Source organism: Ovis canadensis, chromosome 16 (genome assembly GCF_042477335.2).
Source record: "Ovis canadensis isolate MfBH-ARS-UI-01 breed Bighorn chromosome 16, ARS-UI_OviCan_v2, whole genome shotgun sequence".
Classification (NCBI taxonomy): domain Eukaryota; kingdom Metazoa; phylum Chordata; class Mammalia; order Artiodactyla; family Bovidae; genus Ovis; species Ovis canadensis.
The window spans coordinates 38,458,615-38,477,295 of NC_091260.1; the positions used below are offsets into that span (position 1 = coordinate 38,458,615).

Genomic DNA, 18,681 nt, shown 5'->3' on the forward strand with positions numbered 1-18,681 from the left:
TCACAATCATGAAGTACTGATTAGTGGGCAAAGTTTAGTATGGAACACAATTCACTCAGGTTCAAAGAAGCTTAGAGAAACAGTTCTAAAGAAGCAAATTTCAATAATAAGGAGATTTGGACTTAGGTTTATCAGACTGCAAAGTAATCATGAATTTCTTTACCTATGATAACAGGAAAATTTGTAAGACAGTATTTTGATAATGATGGTTGGTAGTTTATAAACACTATTAACTTGAGAATGGCCATAAAAAACAAGTGTAAAACTTCAATGTTGCAGCTGATTTCAAACATTTTTCTTAATAGATTTTTTAAGTGCTGAAATTTCCTAGAGGTATGATCACCTGTAAAGGAAATTATAACATGTTTAATTTGGGACATCAAAAAACATTTAAAATAGACACCACAAAAATGTTTCTGTAGTTTAAAGGTCAAATTTATTAGGAGATTAAGAGGTGTATTATACACAGACTATAAATACTGCACAGCTGACTTTATTCACAGTCAAGCACAGAGATACAGTCCATGCCAACCTATTTTGTGGATACTCTTGTTCTTTTATCCCAAGAAAAGTTTGCGCCATAAGACTTGGACTTAGGTTTTGGAACCTTTCTCTCCTCAACATCATAGCTCCATCCTAGAAAACAAAGACAATAATAAACCCACAAAAACACAATTAAAGAGGATCCCTGAAGAACACAGCAAGCAGAGGCTAACTTTCATAAATTTAATGTTCATTTATCAGGAGTATGTGTCAACACATCTTAAGTATAAATACTTAGTAATGTGTTCCTTTCTAATCCTATGTGACAAGAGGGTCTTAACTATTGCCTGAAGATGATTTATCATATCTTAAAGGTTCAAGCCATGATTGAATTTCTCTCTGCTGAATATTGTTCAATATTGATGGTTATGTATTATGTAAAAATTTACATTCCTCCTTGTGGTTTAATATGTGACTTCAGTATCTGAAATAAGGAGCACTGAACACCACAACCCATCTCACTGCTTTCTAAGAGCTGGTGCCTTTACAACAGTTTGGAGCTCACTTGAAGTGACTATAGAAAAACATGTACACAACTATATAAATCAGAGTTGGAAGAGACCATAAGAGATTACTTGGTTCAGCTCCCTTGACTATGACAGGCTACTGATTAAACTCAAGTTTTTCAACATTTGTTTCAAGGGCTGTCAACATTAGAATCCCATTCAAGTATCTGGTAACAGTGCAAATTCTTAGGCCTGACCGGAGGTCCACTGGATCAGCTCTTGAGGGGACCTGGGAATCTGCACTTAATTGATTCCAGGAAATTTTTATGCATAGAAATTTGAGTTGTTTCTGCTTAGTCCCTAACTTGTGTCCAACTCTTCAGCGACCCTCGTGCACCGCAGTCTGCCAGGCTCCTTTGCCCTGGGATTTCCCAGGTAAGAATACTGGAGTGGGTTGCCATTTCCTTCTCGAGGGGATCTACCTGACCCAGGGATCAAACATGCATCTCCTGCACTGGCAGGTGGATTCTCTACCACTGAGCCACCTGGGAAGCCCTACCGCTCGTCTAATCTGTTCATTCTCTTCTGAGAGAGTGTTTCACAATTTTGAAAACTGGGTTTACATATGTCTATACTATGCTAAATGGCTTCAGTCATGTACAACTCTGTGACCCTATGGACTGTAGCCCGCCAGGCTCCTCTGTCCATGGGATTCTCCAGGCAAGAATACTGCAGTGGGTTGCTGTGCCCTCCTCCAGAGAATCTTCTTGACCCAGGGGTCAAACATCTCTTACACCTCCTGTATTGGCAGGTGGGTTCTTTACTGCTAGTGCCATGTGGGAAGCCCCATATATGTCTATACCTCCGCCTTGGGTTTTTCTCCATATCTTTGAAGAACTATACTTAAAGGAGAAGTATATCTTATTCTATTAAACCAAACAAACACTCCTCCTTGAAAATATAATTACGTTCTCCTTCTGTTCCCCAGTCTAAGCAACCTATCTATACAATTCACTTTTCTTCATTAGATCCATTTTCCATCCCTGTAATTTATCATTCTTCTCTCCCAGAACTTTCTTCAAATAACTCATCTTGAAACGTTTGATTCATGGCTGAATCATGTAGTCATATATAAAATGTCCAAACTGAATATCATAGTCTAATTAAGTAACTTTCTTGATCTTAGGAGTTATCATGAATTCTAGTACCTCTAGGTGAGTATAATTTGCTACCACAAAGCTTATGTTTCCACAAGCCTCTTAGTTAGAATTCATTTTGCCATAAAAGTAAAACTTAAGAAACTCAAAGTATACTGTTAGTGTGCCTATTTCAGTATTCTAAAAGGGAAAGCAATTTAATAACTCCACTGCTATAACTCTTTGAAGAAAGCCCATTTGCTATAAGGAAATGGAGGAGGGAAGAAAATGAAACAAATGTCTTAAAATATCTTCCACAGACCTTGAACTTATCATAAGATATTAACAAGTAGTTATTTGAATTTCAAAAAATTTACTAAAGAGCATAAGAATAGTACCTACTTTATAGGTTGTCATGAAGATTAAACAAACGAATTCATTAAAGTGCCTGGTATTTCAGTTCTGTGAGACAGGTATTTTTCTAAAACCTTTATATGAATTCATATTAGTTCCTTTATATAACTGAGGAAACTGAGGCCCAGAATGATTAGGAAACTACCTAGCACAAGGTCCCTTTCCTTTCTCAGCTAGGAAAGGGCACAAGCAGAATCTGAATACACACAGCCTAATTCTGGAGCCTGTGCCTTAAATACATTATATTGTTTCTTGTGGTTTAATAGTAAGCACTTGATAAATGTTAAAGCTATTATTTCTCCCTCAAGTTTGATTTTCAACTTACTAGCAGCTTACTTTATACTGAAGTAAAGTATTAATGTAAATAAACTTTCTGTCACATTGTAACCCATTAGTTTTGAATTTATGATGCTTTGAATATAGTTAGGCATAAGTTGGTCTAGTTATTTACTACAGAAAGAGGTTTTGGTAAGCAAACTGATACTATGAACTGAGCATAATTTTAACACTATAAACTTCTCAAGCATTTTCTACATTAATCAGCAAATGGTGCTGATAATTATAAAAATAATCAGTTCAATAAAGCAGATATACCTATTTACTGTACATTTATTATACATTTAATAAGTATTATCAATTACTTTCTCTGTGTCAGGAACTCTATGGAAACCAGAGGTGAAACGGTAAACAAAAAATCCCCAAGCCGCTTCAAGTATTTATGAGAAGAAGTTAACTAGTAAATGAATAGTATATTAGGTGTTATTATAGTAAAACAGGGCTACCCAGGTGGTGCTAGTGGTAAAGAACCTGCCTTCCAATGCAGGAGACATAAGAGATGTGAGTTCCATCCATGGCTTGGGAAGATCACGTGGAGGAGGTCAGGGCGATCTAGTATTCTAGATCCACTCTAGTGTTCTTGCCTGGAAAACCCCATGGACACAGGAGCCTAGCAACCTACAGTCCATAGGGTCGCAGAGTCAGACACGACCTGGCACCCACACATAGTAAAACATCCAATTAAACACACACACAGACAGACACACACACGAGTACTTAAGAGAAAACAGTTTAAGAGAGGGCAGACAGGGCACCTTGCATCTGAGAAGATCACATTTGAAGGAAGATTTAAAGGTCAGAATTAGTCATGCGGATGTCTGGAAAGACAGCTTGCAGGCAGAGAACCCAAGTACAAAGACCTCCAGTTAAGAATGTCCCTGGTATTCCACATTCTAGGTCCTGTGCTTTAAATGTAATTGCATTGAGTTGAGTTTTAAAATTTAGCTCATAGGTTGCTTGGTTTATGGGTTAGGCATTATAATTATCCTTATTTTGTATCTAATTATGAGGAAAAATAGAGGAGATAAGCAGCCTAAAGCCACGTTGTTAATAGGTGGCAAAGCTTGGATTTTAACTCAGGTTAAGTCTATGCACATAGCCACATCATAATAAAACTGTATTTATTTTTAAAAGTCCTATAACTGTGATTTTTTAAAATCTGTTTCACCCATGTCCTTTCAATCTATGTGATTTCCTAACCATTTTTCCTATTTTTGTAAATGAGTTGAAAAGACTGTTTTAAGAATCCTTCCCTATGTTCCTCCCCTAGTTATGAAGCAGGTAAATGGTTTCTAGTGTCAATTCTATGTCTGGCTACAATGGTTACTGGTAAGTTACCTGAGACCTCAGTAAACTTTTATTGCCAAATGATGGGTGAGAGAACTTATCTTCCCTCCCCTTCAGCCTCCCACCCCAAACTCTCCAGACAAGAAAGACATCTTAAGAGGAGCTGAAGAAGAAATGAGAAATATTTAGGAATTGCTATTACAACATACACGCATACCTGGTAATCACTCATTTACACAGTTAATCTTTCAATCACAACGGAGGAAAAGCAATTTTTTAAACTGCATCAGAATGCAGACATTAGCTCTATTATCTCTTCTGTCTGTGAAAGTCTAAAAATGTTGTCGGGGTCACTGCAATGTGAGAAGACTGGGGTTTTGTACACATAAAAGAACAACTGGTTTGAGTTTTCTCCTGGTAACTAAGGAGTGAGCTGACTTGGGAATGGTAAGCCAGATTATAGTTGCTGTGGATGGGCAAAACACCCCGTGAAAGCAAACAAAACCACACATAGAAGAAACCTATTAGCATTTGCTAATAGTATCCATCTCTGTATTACTTTACCAAAGTCATCCATGATTTTAAGGACGTATGGGGGAAAAGTTTCTTTCCCTCACATTTTTCTGTGGAAAACAACTGTGTTCCCAAAACTAGACATGCACCTATGTTTCTCTGATTAAGTAAAAGCAAAGAAGGATATGGGGAAGTCTAATAACAATTCATAATAGAGACTGAAACTCAAGTCAGGGTCTACGTAAATCTCCCTTTGGATTTTTTAGCAAAGTTTTCTACTATATAGGACTGATGTTACAATGAAAATGTGCTCTTTTCTGGAACCCTGTTAAGAATCTGACCACATTTCCAATCATCCTTTTCCAAAGAGTTTACCTTATAGTGCCTGGATGAACAAATTTACTGGTCCCACTAAAAACTTCCTACCATAGTCTCCCCCACATTTTTTGTGATATTGTGGCAATATAAAGGACACTGGAAGAAGCGGTGAGCTTTAGCTAAAAAGACAAAATGACTGTTAGAGTAACAGCACTTGAAAGGACATCAAACATTTGTACTTAATGAGCATGTTACATGAATTGTATTCATCTTTTCTATATCCTATTTGAAACTTTTTAGAAAGATAATATAACTTGCAGGGAATAAAACAACAGGCATTTAAGAATGCAATCTTATTTGTGAAATGTTTAAATTTCCATAGGAATTTCTTTTTCAGCCTGAAAGTTTTCTTTTTTTAAAAGAAATAACTCAAACTTGAGAGTTTTTGAATGAGATTAGGAAAGTGAAAACGCATCCTCTGAAGAATGCTTGTATAAAATCAAGGTGTGTGTAGTCTATGACAATGGTTTCATGTGTTGTTCTTCTGCGACACTGAAAACCAGCCCGTCCTCCTCCCAGCTGTGCAACAGAAGATGATCAAAGCAACTGAGTCCAAGGCAGCTGCCCCAGGGACGGGGTAAAGCTCCGAGGGCTGCCGTCACTTCCCACTGAGGAGACCAGCCATATGGCATGGATTAGCTACAAATCCAACCACCGGCACCTACATGATGAGAAGCTGACTCCCTTGGCTGTTTCACACACTGGAATGCTTTCACAAAGATATTTTGAATTTTAAGCCCTAGTATCAGAGAAATACCTCTGGCAAATGTGCCAATAAAGTTAAAATGTGACCTGTAATATCCCATGCTCAATTTCTTTTTCAGAAATTCACCCACTTATTTTGCTGTTCTCCAGACTGTGGCTGGGATATTCTACTTCCTATAACATGAATGTCTGGTGTAATCTCGTCAAATACTACTAAAATACAAAAACAAAAGCCCCTGAACAAAACTAGATCCCAATAATTTATGAATTCCAAGTATTGTATGAGATAAAAGAAAATCCCATTCATTCTAATTTCAGAACTATTTCACTTACGTTCAGTAAAGCTGAAATACAGAGAAACATTCATCGGTATTTTTACTGCTTGTGAAATATGTTACCTTTAGTAACCTTGACTCAAGTCCTGTTAAAGGTCTGTCCCCTCCAGTAACCTAATGGCAAGCTCTGATAATACTCAGAAGTGAATGGTTTAATGATTTTTCCTACTGTGCATTTATGTACAAAGCAAGAACAACCACATAATCTGGCACAGACTGACATAACTGGCAGGCGCTGCTAAGGATAGCAAAGGCTTTGGGAGGCCACACTGATGTTTGTTAGCACTTGCAAAGTTTCAAGATTCCTCACCAGGCTATGTGCCCATAATATGCCTAGGTGAAAACACAGCATAAACATAAATTATATTTTAAGGAGGGAAGGTAACGAGGAAGAAAAGTAGCTTTATAAGCGTTCATTTTTAAAAAGTACTTCTATTTGAAATTCTCATGTATTTCATTTTGGGAGACAGGAGAGGTTCAGATCAGAATAATTTAAAAATATCTTAGATCGTCTTATAGAAAATATTATGGAGGGTAGATGTATTTTGGAAACATTGACAAAGCAATTCTTTCCACAAAAATTATGTAAGATGGATTAGTAACACCCTGTACCTGCGACACCTGCAACACCCCCTCCCCACAAGAAAGAGCCTTTGCTATAATAGCAAATGCCTCCATAAATTTTATCTGTTCAAATAATATAGTTGCTATATGGTATTACTATTTTGGAGCCACATTATTCAGAATTTGCCACAGAACAAACTGGTTTGTGTTCCAAAAGTACAACTGAAAAATTAGTCATTAGAAATTTAGAAACCATTTTTCCAGAAAACGAAACTATACAGCAACGGTAGAGATCCAAAAATCACTGAGATTTTGACATAATTGATCTGGGTGTGGTCTGTGCATAGGGATTTCCACAATCCTATGTAACCCATAATATATTAGAACCTTACTAAGCTGCCATGTATATATAACACTACAAGAAAAATTATTTCAGACTTCTGACTGGGAATCTAAGGAATTCATGTCTGTCTCCCTAGTAGTCAAGTTGAACATTTCCCCAGCCAAAAAACAGACGGTACCAGGACTGGGGATTGAGAAGACAGTTATGTAGAAAAAAAAATTTCTGCTTCAATAGACTATGCAGTATTTACAGAACACCAGATCATAGCCCTGTTTATTTTCTTTGAGTTATTTTGCAATTCCAAAAGTTGTATGTACAAATAATCTTATTTGCTGATTCTGTATTTGTGATTTGCCTACTAGCTAAAATTCATTTGTAAATGCAAAATCCTCCAAGGGCTCCTCCGACCTGGGAACTCTGATGCTGGCATCTCTTTCAGACTCCCTACAGGCCGCAAGGGTGCCTGTGGGTGATGCTTGCGTGGTCATCCATGACACGCACAGAGCCGTGAGTTCTGAGTCACCCAGCACACATGCTCCAGCTGAGGTCAAACAAGGTAATGCTATGCCTTCTTGTTTCAGCTCTCACACTGCAAACAAGTGTCCTTTTTGTAGTCTATTAACAGCACATTTTTTTTCATTTTTTTGCCTTTTGTTGGTAATTTCACTGTTTGAAATGACCCCCAAGAGTAGTGGTTTAGTGCTATTTAGTGTTCCTAAGTTCAAGAAGGCTGTGATATGCCACCTTGGGTTAGATAAGCATCATCCAGGATAAAGTATAACACTGCTGGCCATGAGTTCGATGTTCATGAATCAACAATATACATTAAATAAGGCACTTTAAACAGAAACACACATAAAAAACAAGATGATGTATTGATCAGCTGACAAAACTTTGTGATCAGAGGCCCACAGGAATCTTTTTCCCTAGGAGCAATTTTTTCAGATTTTTCACTAGTGTTTGTGGTGACTTTACAGAACATAACTACCGTGAGTAATGAGACTCCACTAAACTTGAGGGGTACAGAAATTCTGTCCTGCCTCGTGACTCCCCAAGCCTCAGAAAAACCAGTTTGTCTCCATATACAATTGATCTCAGCATTCTTTCACTTTATATAATTTTGGGCTGTACTGACTTTTCCTTTGAACTGGTTATAACACCAGCACGGGTCTCTTGTTTCTTTAGTAAAATAAATCTTCAACATGTGTTCATTTATATCTATATTAAGTCATGATCTTATCTTTTTCAGGATGTTCTTTTAATAATTTTGGAGGTGCTACTGAGATGGCTAATAGCAACCAAAGTCAGGAAAACTTCCTTACCAGAAATGGTTTATGTTATTTTAAGCCCAAGATTATTTTTTCTTGGCTTCTGAATGTCAGAACTTTGCTGAATCTCTTGTTTATCAAATTTCAGTTTTGTTCTCCACCAATCTGGGGAATTGATTTTTTAAGGTCTGATCATTTAAGATTCTTTTAAAATGGATTAATGGTTTTAAAAATCCATTCTCAGAGGAAAAAAGAAAATCTGGTTTGTCTTTTTCTGTATTTAAGGTCTAATGAAGTACTTCCTGAGTAGAAAACAGCTCTTTAGTATGGTATGGGCCAGTGAATGTTACAATTCTGTGGCCATTAACCCATGGCTTAAATTGTAGAAGTGAAATAAGTTCCCATCTGTCTGCATGTATGCTCAGTCAAATCCGACCTACTGTGGCTCGCCAGGATCCTCTGTCCATCGGATTTTGCAGGCAAGAAATAGTGGAGTGGGTTGCCATGCCCTACTCCAGGGGATCTTTCCAACTCAAAGATAGAACTTGCATAGCTTGTGTCTCCTGCACAAGCACGCAGATTCTTTATTACTGTGACAATTGTGTCTGTCTGCTGCTGCTGCTGCTAAGTCGCTTCAGTTGTGTCCCACTCTGTGCAACCCCACAGACAGCAGCCCACCAGGCTCCCCCGTCCCTGGGATTCTGTCTACATACCTATTAATTCAGAAATGCATTTACTGCTCATTCTGTGTATAGGTAATTTTTTTTCTACCTCCAAGTATAATTAATGAATTAAGATTATACAATACTTTGAATGGGTTCTGTTTTGATTCTCTTACAGAGAAAATACATGCTTGTATAAGTGGAATATTCCTAAAATAGGAAAATGGAATTTCTAATACTTTGAATATGCTAAATTTTAAAAGTATTCTTATAGGATCTAACAAACATTTAAGAATTTAAATTCAGGTAGTATTGGCAAATGGAAATTTTAATTTTTTCTTTAATAAAAACAATTATGTTTTCTCTAATTTATCAGTATTAATATAACACAAGCATAGATTTTTATTCTACATGGCCATATTCTTTCTAAATTAGCACATGTTTTCTGATCAAATGAGCTAACATTATTTCTGTTTAACGTTTTACAATCCTGCAAGATGCAAATTTTTGTTTATTCACAATGATTCCCTGTTCTGACAATTTCGACATTAATTACATTTTGTAATATGTCACCTTGAAAATTAATTTCTATGATCTTTAGGTAACTTAAAACCCTAAATGGTATTAATAGATACTTATTAATACCTAAAAAATTTTTACAATAAAATACTGAACCATTGATTACTAAGCAAAATTTAAACTTATTTACCTTTTTTTTTTTTAATGCTACAGGGAGGCTGCATCTTTGAGTCTATTAATGGACATGTTCATTTTTGCCATTTGGATAAGTTGGACTATAAAGAATGCACACAGTTGTGGCAAGTTTTGTTATGTGTATTTATCAACCTTGCCATTCTACTAAAATGCTGGTGTGTGACAGTTTTCATCTCTACTTTTTCTATGAAATCAAAGTAACTCTGGCTAAAAGATAATTAAATGTACATAAATGAAACACTACTTGGAGTGATGGTGGAAAAGGGGTGTAACCTTGTATACAAAGTAATGAGTTGTGTTTTTGGTTTACTAAGGGTGGTGACAGTGGTAAAGAACCTGCCTGCCAATGCAGGAGACAGTTGTGGGTTAGATCCCTAAATCCAGAAGATCCTCTGGAGGAGGGCATGGCAACCACTCCAGTATTCTTGCCTGAGAAATCCCATGGATGGAGGAGCCTGGTGGGCTACAGTTGATAGGGTCACAAAAGTTGAACATGACTGAAGTGACTTAGCATACTCAGAAGAAGGGGAAAAGATAATAGTTCTAAAGTAAAAAGTCTGTTCCAGAATGAGAAAGGAACAGTGAAGGACAAAACTTGAATGGGTACAGAAAGTTATATAAGATTTATAAAAAGTAAGTTTTATGTACCTTAGATTACAGTGTATCTGGAAAATAAGTGAAAATCTATGTTGCTGTTGTTCAAACTGACTCAGTCGTGTCTGACTCTTCGTGACTCACTGACTGCAACATGCCAGGCTTCCCAATACTTCACCATCTCCCGGAGTTTGTTCAAACTCATGTGCATAGAGTTGGTGAAGCCATCCAACCATTTCATCCTCTGTCGTCCCCTTCTCCTGCCTTCAACCGTTCCAAGCAGCAGGGTCTTTTCCAATGAGTCAGCTCTTCACATCAGGTGGCCAAAGTACTGGAGCTTTAGCATCAGTCCTTCCAATTTAGGGTTGATTTCCTTTAGGACTGACTGGTTCGACCTACTTGCCATTCAAGGGACTCTCAAGGGTCTTCTCTAGCACCACAATTCAAAAGCCATCAATTCTTCGGTCCTTAGCCTTTTTTTATTGTCTAGCTCTCACATCCGATACATGGCTCCTGGAAAAACCATAGCTTGACTATACAGACCTTTGTTGGCAAAGTAATGTCTCTGCTTTTTAATATGCTGTCAAGGTAAGGTCTGTCACTGCTTTTCTTTGAAGGAGCAAACGTCTTTTAATTTCATGGCTGCAGTCATTGTCCACAGTTATTCTGGAGCCCAAGAAAATAAAGTCTGTCACTGTTTCCATCGTTTCCCTATCTATTTGCCATGAAGTGATGGGACCAGATGCCATCATCTTAGTGTTTTGAATGTTGAGTTTTAAGCCAGCTTTTTCACTCTCCTCTTTCATCTTCATCAAGAAAGAGGCTCTCTACTTCCTCTTCACTTTCTGCCATAAGGGTGGTATCATCTGCATATCTGAGATTACTGGTAATTCTCCTTTCAATCTTGACAACTGTGCTTCATCCAGCCTGGCATTTTGCATGATGTACTCTGCATAGAAGTTAAATAAGCAAGATGACAATATACAGCCTTGATGTATTCCTTCCCCAATTTGGAACCAGTCCATTATTCCATGTCCAGTTCCTGGACACAAGTTTTGCAGGAGGTAGGTTAAGGTGGTCTGGTATTCCCATCTGTTTAAGAATTTCCCACAGTTTGTTGTGATCCACACAGTCAAAGGCTTTAGCATAGGCAATTAAGCAGAAGATGTTTTTCTGGATTGCTTTTGCTTTTTCTATGATGGAATGGATGCTGGCAATTTGATTTTTGGTTCCTCTGCCTTTTCTAAATCCAGCTTGTACATCTGAAAGTTCTCAGTTATGTACTATAGAAGCCTAGCTTAAAGGATTTTGAGCATTACTTTGCTAGGATGTGAAATGAGTGCAACTGTGCAGCAGTTTGAACATTCTTTGGCACTGCCCTTTGTTGGGACTGGAATGAAAACTGACCTTTTCCAGTCCTGTCACCACTGCTGAGTTTTCCAAATTTGCTGGCATATTGAGTGCAGCACTTTAACAGCATCATCTGAGAAGCTATGAAATGTGTTAAAATCTTACCAAAGTTTGTTCCATTTTGATGGGCTTGTTTCATTAGGTTACTGTTTATTGCCTTCACCTACAATAAGAAGGGTTCTCCTTTCCGTCTAATCTGCCTAGACTACAAAGATTCTGTGGCTTACCAGAATAACTTTATATGCTTGTGTTGACTTTAAGTACTTGATAACTTATCTAAGAGCTAAAGTTCTTTACAGTTAGGCTAAATTCTTCGTTTGTAAATTGTATCACCAAGCTGAGCAGTCAAATACTGTTTATCAGCCACTTCTGATCCTATTCTTTCCTAAATGTTCAAATCTTTTGAAAATTTTTGATTTTTGCCTCCTCCAAATCAAATCTTAAATGTAAAATAAAACAGAGTATCTGTGCACCTAAAACTATCTTTGTGATATTCCACAGGCCCTCTGGGAAATCTCAAAGATATATTCTTTCAACTTTGTAAAAATAAGTGCTCAAAGACTCAGACTCCATATGTCAGTCGTGTCTGACTCTCTGCGACCCCATGGACTGTAGCCTACCAGGCTCCTCTGTCCATGGGATTTTCCAGGCAATAGTACTGGAGTGGATTGCCATTTCCTTCTCCAGGGGATCTTCCCGACCCAGGGATTGAACCCGGGTCTGCCGCAGTGTAGACAGACGCTTTGTGTTACAACTGATGAGCTACATGGGAAGGGCTGTCAATTTGGAATAGATGCTTAACCATCATGAGGTTAATTCTGTTTGGATAAATGTTAATGATATTTCTCAAATTACAAGCTATATGCTAAGCTTAGAGATTTGTCAATACCTTCACTGTTTATGATAGGTTTTATTTATCTGAGCTCTGGTGCCTGATATCAGAAAATAGTATAGGTTATCTTTCAGAATTTCAGTTATTTTAAAAAATATTAACTTGGTTGCATCTTTAGTTCTTTACTTTGTATCTTGTATATTCTTTAGTTTACTTCTTGTATCTTCTAGGCCAGTATATGCCAACTAGAAATTCACACTACATATCTATGGAGGTTTATTAATATATAGACATACAGGACCTACCCTAGAATAACTGAATCTTTTAACTTTTTTTGGAATATATTCTTAACTATATGTTTGGTAATTCACAGTATATTATATCTCAGGATTACTGTAAATTTTTTTTTCCTCTGTAAAGAGTATGTTTATTTTTATAAATTAGGTGAACATTTGCTATCTTCTTTGAAAACAGGCTTATTAACAAATTGAGTACAGATATTTTGTAACACGTTGGAATGCCTTTAAGTTGCATTATTCTTGTTATGAACTCCCAATCATATTTCACTTCTGAAATTTAGCTAATGTTATACATGGAAGTTCAGTTCAGTTGCTCAGTCATCGCTGACTCTTTGCAACCCCATGGACTGCAGCATGCCAGGCTTCCCTGTCCATCACCAATTCCCACAGCTTGCTCAAATTCATGTCCATTGAGTCAGTGATGCCATCCAACCATCTCATCCTCTGTCGTCTGCTTCTCCTGCCTTCAATCTTTCCCAGCATCAGGGTCTTTTCAAATGAGTCAGTTCTTCACATCAGGTGGCCAAAGTACTGGAGTTTCAGCTTCAGCATTAGTCCTTCCAATGAATATTCAGGATTGATTTCCTTTAGGATGGACTGGTTGGATCTCCCTGCAGTCCAAGGGACTCTCAAGAGGTTTCTCCAACACAACAGATCAAAAGCATCACTTCTTTGGTGTTCAGATTTCTTTCTAGTCCAACTCTCACATCCACACAAGTCTACTGGAAAAACCATAGCTTTGACTAGACAGACCTTTGCTGGCAAAGTAATGTCTCTGCTTCTTAATGTGCTCTCGAGGTTGGTTGTGGCTTGGCTGCAGTCACCCTCTGCAGTGATTTTGGAGCCCGAGAAAATAAAGTCAGTGTTTCTACTGTTTCCCCGTCTATGTGCCATGAAGTGATGGGACTGGATGCCATGATCTTCATTTTCTGAAGGTTGAGTTTTAAGCCAATTTTTTCACTCTCCTCTTTCACTTTCATCAAGAGGCTGATTTTGATTTTTGCCTTCTCCAAATAAATGGAAGAGACCCAGGAGAACTAAGTAATTCACCAAAATTGCCAAAGCCCTCATCTGAAATACTATCCAATGCTAAAAACAAAAGAGAACACTGAGGATAGAGAGTCAATTCTGTGACATTACCAGGAAAAAGAACAGTAAATAAGGGTGAGATTATTAGGCAGATTTAAGTCACTTCCTTCTCAGTCGATTAGAGTTTCTAGAGATAAGGTCATCCTCCTCTTTCAGGTACTTCCAGAGATACCCTTACAAATGGAAATTTCCCTGATGTATATAAATACTTCTTACAAAAGGGAAACTCCTACTTTGTTTTGAGAGCTTTCCCCAAGTTTGCAATTTCTTAGGAAAAAAAAATCAGCTTAAATAATATGCCAAAGAAACATTTTGTGGTGGAAAATTCTGCCCTATAGAGTAAAATAAATACTTTATGAAGAATTTTATATATATTGAGTCATGACATACTTTTGTTTTGAAATTTGTCTTTGTTCATTTTAGTTTCTGAAAGTTGTTTTTTAATTAATAGATGGATGTAAGGTTGAGACCCTCATGAGAAGGTTAAAGATAGGTGAAAATCCAGACCTTGCTGATAGTGTCCACTTCTGAGATAATTCTAAGTTCTGGTTTGCAACTCCCAAATTAACTATATTTTCCTGAATCAGTGCTTCCACCTTCTGTAACTTTAGAGGTGGGTTTTTCCTCCCCAATACATCATGATAGAAGTTACACTGCTTATTCTCTGTCATCCTGTTTACTCCTGAAGAAAACCCTCCTCTATTGGAGAATTTTAGTAAGTTGTTACAGCTAACAGAAATGAGAAAAACACAAGGGATAAAATGACAGACCAAAGGGAAGTCACAAAGTTTCAAATCAGATCAAAAGGGAAAGGGGATAAAACCATTTCTGGTTTCATTAGCATGTAAATGTAGGGATCCTAGCCCACTACAAGAAAAGACAAAAGCCACATGAGTGAGAAAGGTGGGTCTTTTCTGTACACAAAGAAAAAAGAAAGGTTCATCAACATTTGAGAAAACCACAGATTAACTTTCTTTATAAAAAGACAAAGCATCTTTGAAGAGTTCTTCTGGAATATATGCTGAGTTCAAAGGGAGATGTTTAAGATGAGGCTCCGGTGATAAAAAGACACAAGGGTATTTATAACTTACTTAGTGTATGCTAATGGAGGGAGAAGTGAGAGGTGAGCAGGGGAAAAAGAAGCCAAGGAAGAGCATTCAGTCTTTCTTCTACCCCACTCAGCAGGTGATAGAACCAGGCTTCCACAGGAAGTGAGGTATGATGAGAAGGGAGACCAGAGGCAAAATCATCAATAGCAGGAAGAAGAAAACGTTTAATCTCAGACAGGAGGGCATTCTTATGTAAATATATGGCTTTACATAATGCCTTATTTAAGAAATTGAAAATAAGTGTTAACAGGGATTTGGTGATGTAATGTAGATCTTTTGCCCTTCTGTCTGCAGTGATCCCTGAGTTGGGAAGATCCCCTGGAGTAGGGCATGGCAATCCACTCCAACATTGTTGCCTGGAGAATCCCCATGGGCAGACAAGCCTGGTGGGCTACAGTTCATGGGGTCACAAAGAGTTGGACACAACTGAGCGACTAAGCACTCACACAGATTTTTTAGCTATTTTATTTCACTGTTGTATGTAATATAAAAGTTTACACTTTTCCTTGATCCTAGGTAAGGGTCTGAAGAACAGAAGTGCATTTCTTTTTTAAAAAAATTATTTTTATTTTTTTGGCCATGCAACACAGCTTGTGGGATCTCAGTTCCCCAACCAGGAACTGACTCAGGACCCCTGGCAGTGAATGTGCAGAGTCCTAACCACTGGACTATCAAGAAACTCTCTGCATTTCTTAAGTAATGTAACTTTTCAAAGTTGGGTAAGGTTTTCCTATTTCTTATATTCACTACAGAATATATAGAAATGATATATCTAGAGTATGTATGTAATGTATGTCTTATATAGCTTGAAGTATTCTAGATTAGTGCTACCCAACAGAAACATAATATGAACCGGACAGATAATTTTAAATTACTTAGGAGCAACATTTTTAAAAATGTCTAAAATGGAAAAGTAAGCCTTTAATCATTCAGGTTCCTAGCCTAATACACATCTTAAATATTATCATTTTAATATGTAATCCATGTAAAATTTATTAGAGATATTTAATGCTTTTTTAAAAATACTTACACTTAACAGCACAACCCAATTCTAACTAAATATATTTCAAGTGCTACACAGCCACATGTGCCTACCGTACTGGACCATGCAGATCGAGATGATGGATGTAACATCTACAGCAGCATGGTAGTATCATGGAAAAAAACACTGGACTTGGAACCTAGAAACTTGGGCCCTATCAGCTGGGAGCTATGTGACAGACACTGGTCTTATAGGAGTTAACAGTTCTTCTAAAAGAAAGAACTAGTAGCCAAATAAATTTAAAATGATTTAAGGAAAAGTTTAGAACATGATCTGGAGAGTAATTTACAGCATCACTAAATGTACTGTTCAAATTTACCAATTTTTATTGAGCATATAAAAAGATTAAGATGACTGGGATGGTTTCCCTGGTGAAAGTGAAAAAAGTGAAAGTGTTAGTCACTCAATCATTTGGCACTCTGCGACCCCATGGGCTGTAGCCTGCCAAGCTTCTCTATCGATGGGGTTCTCTAGGCAGGAATACTGGAGTGGGTAGCCATTCCCTTCTCCAGATCATCTTACCTACCCAGGGATCAGAGCTGGGTCTCCTGCACTGCAGGCAGATTCTTTCTTTATCATCTGAGCCACCAGGGAGGTGCTCATAATTCAGCAAATAAAGTATTATAGTTTGAGTAAGAGGACTATGTCTTATTTAAAGAATGATCCCCAGAACCTAAGCCAGGAGTGCTGGCATATGACAGGGTGCTCAACATATGTATGACTGAATGCAATACAAAAAAGTAAAATACAACACCACAGTAAGAGAGTTAAAAAAGGAATAAATCAATGTGGAAGCTAAAAGGAAGAGAGAGCACATCTATTTGGAGGTTGGAAAGGGAAGTAAGAAAAGCGATCAGGAAGGAGGTAACATTTAAAATGGATTCTGAAGAGTAGGTTGGAGTTCGTAGGCAGGGAAAAAGAGGAGAAAGGGAACAGAATGAGGAAGAGATTGCAGAAGGAAGAAACTAAAGCAGAGATAAGGGCAGGAAGAAATGCTGAGGAACAGTAACATAAAGTTAGGTTACTGTTTGAGTGACAGGCTACTATTGGTGTGATAAGTTAATGCTTATATTGTGAAGAACTTGAATTATCAGCTGAGGAGTATATTAAGCATAGGCCTTTTGAAGTGTTTGAATAAAAAGTATTTCAGATTAACAAAAATGTCAGAGGAGAAAGGGTCTCAGTATTGAGGGGAGTACATAACTGTTTAGACCAGAGGTCAGTATATATTTACTGTAAATGGCCAAATACAAAATATTTTTAGACTATGGGGGCCATATTGTCTCTATTACAACTATTTACTTTCACTGTTAGAGCCGCAGAGTTATCACCGACTATACAGGGATTGAACTTGTGTCTCCTGCATTAGAAGGTGAATTCTTAACCACTGGGCCACCAAGGAGCCAAGATATATAATACTAAATGTTAAGTAAGTGAAGAATGAGAAATAACCTCTTCCCTCGGAGATGAAAGTGCCTTCAAATTCCTGAGTAGGGAAAATATTTTAGAAAGGCAGTAATTTCACCAGATAGCCAGTGTCCACTATATAGGTTTTGTCAGGCACTGGAAACAAAAAGAGTTGGACACAACTTAGCGGCTGAACAACTGGAAACAAAGAAGTGAATAATATCAACAGAATACCTACTACCTTAAAGGTTGTCAGGGCTTCTCAGGTGGCACAACAGTAAAAACTTTCCCTGCCAATGCAGGAGACAAGTTCGGTCCCTGGGTCGGGAGGATCCCCTGGAGTAGGAAATGGCAACTCACTCCAGTATACTTGCCTAGAGAATCCCATGAACCGAGAAGCCTGGGCACAACAGATAACCTAGGTTTTCTGGTCAGTTTGTTCTCTCCCTGTAAATCATACTTCATCCTAACACACGATCCCTCCCATGCAGCTCTCTCTAGGTCTTGCTCCATAAGTTTGGTAACACCATCCCACTGTCCCACTATGTCCTGTGGTTTTCTTATACCTTGTCCATACTTCTATAAGTCCTTTGGGCTTCCCAGTTGATGCTAGTGGTAAAAAACCTGCCAATGCAGGAGATGAAAGAGACGGGAGTTCAATTCTTGGGTTGGGAAGATCCCCTGGAGGGCGGCATGGTAACCCACTCCAGTTTTCTTGCCTGGAGAAGCCCACAGACAGAGGAGCCTGACAGGCTACAGTCCACAGGGTCACGACTAAAGCAACTTAGCATGCAAGCACTTAGAGGTAAGAATTCCTGATTCCCTGTTTTTCTCTTTGTTTTTTGTTCTATCTTGGCTGCGCCAGATGGTTCTGAGATCTCAGTTCCCCAACCAGAGAAGGAATCCGGGCCATGGCAGTGAAAGCGCCAAATCCTAACTGTTCGATCACCAGGTAACTCCCCAGATCCACAGTTAGCGTACAGTTTTATACGGTAATATTCTCTAGGCTTTTTCAACTTACACTGTCTATCGACTTTGGTAATGCTCCTCAATTTTCATTCTGGTGTGGGGAGTAGAAATCAGATTGGAAAGGCACTTGATTTTATTAGTAACAGAAGCAGTGGTTAGATCGTATATCTGCAATTCACATGGCAACTACAGTCGAACAGTCCTTGTGCCCAGCTCAGGAAGTAGTCAGGTTTAAGAGTTTAATTAGACTTCCTGTCATTAAACGCACATGATAGACTATTTGAGG

The 18,681-nt window shown here is 37.9% G+C and overlaps 1 protein-coding gene across 1 annotated transcript in view; it reads right to left on the reverse strand.

The window, feature by feature from the left end:
• Positions 1 to 413: 413 nt before the first annotated feature.
• Positions 414 to 18,681, reverse strand: part of NDUFS4 (NADH:ubiquinone oxidoreductase subunit S4) — a 113,464-nt gene continuing 95,196 nt past the window's right edge. Inside the window, exon 5 of the mRNA XM_069556558.1 lies at positions 414 to 636. Coding sequence (XP_069412659.1) covers positions 533 to 636 — 104 coding nt within the window. The 3' untranslated portion in view covers positions 414 to 532. The remainder of the gene's footprint in view (positions 637 to 18,681) is intronic.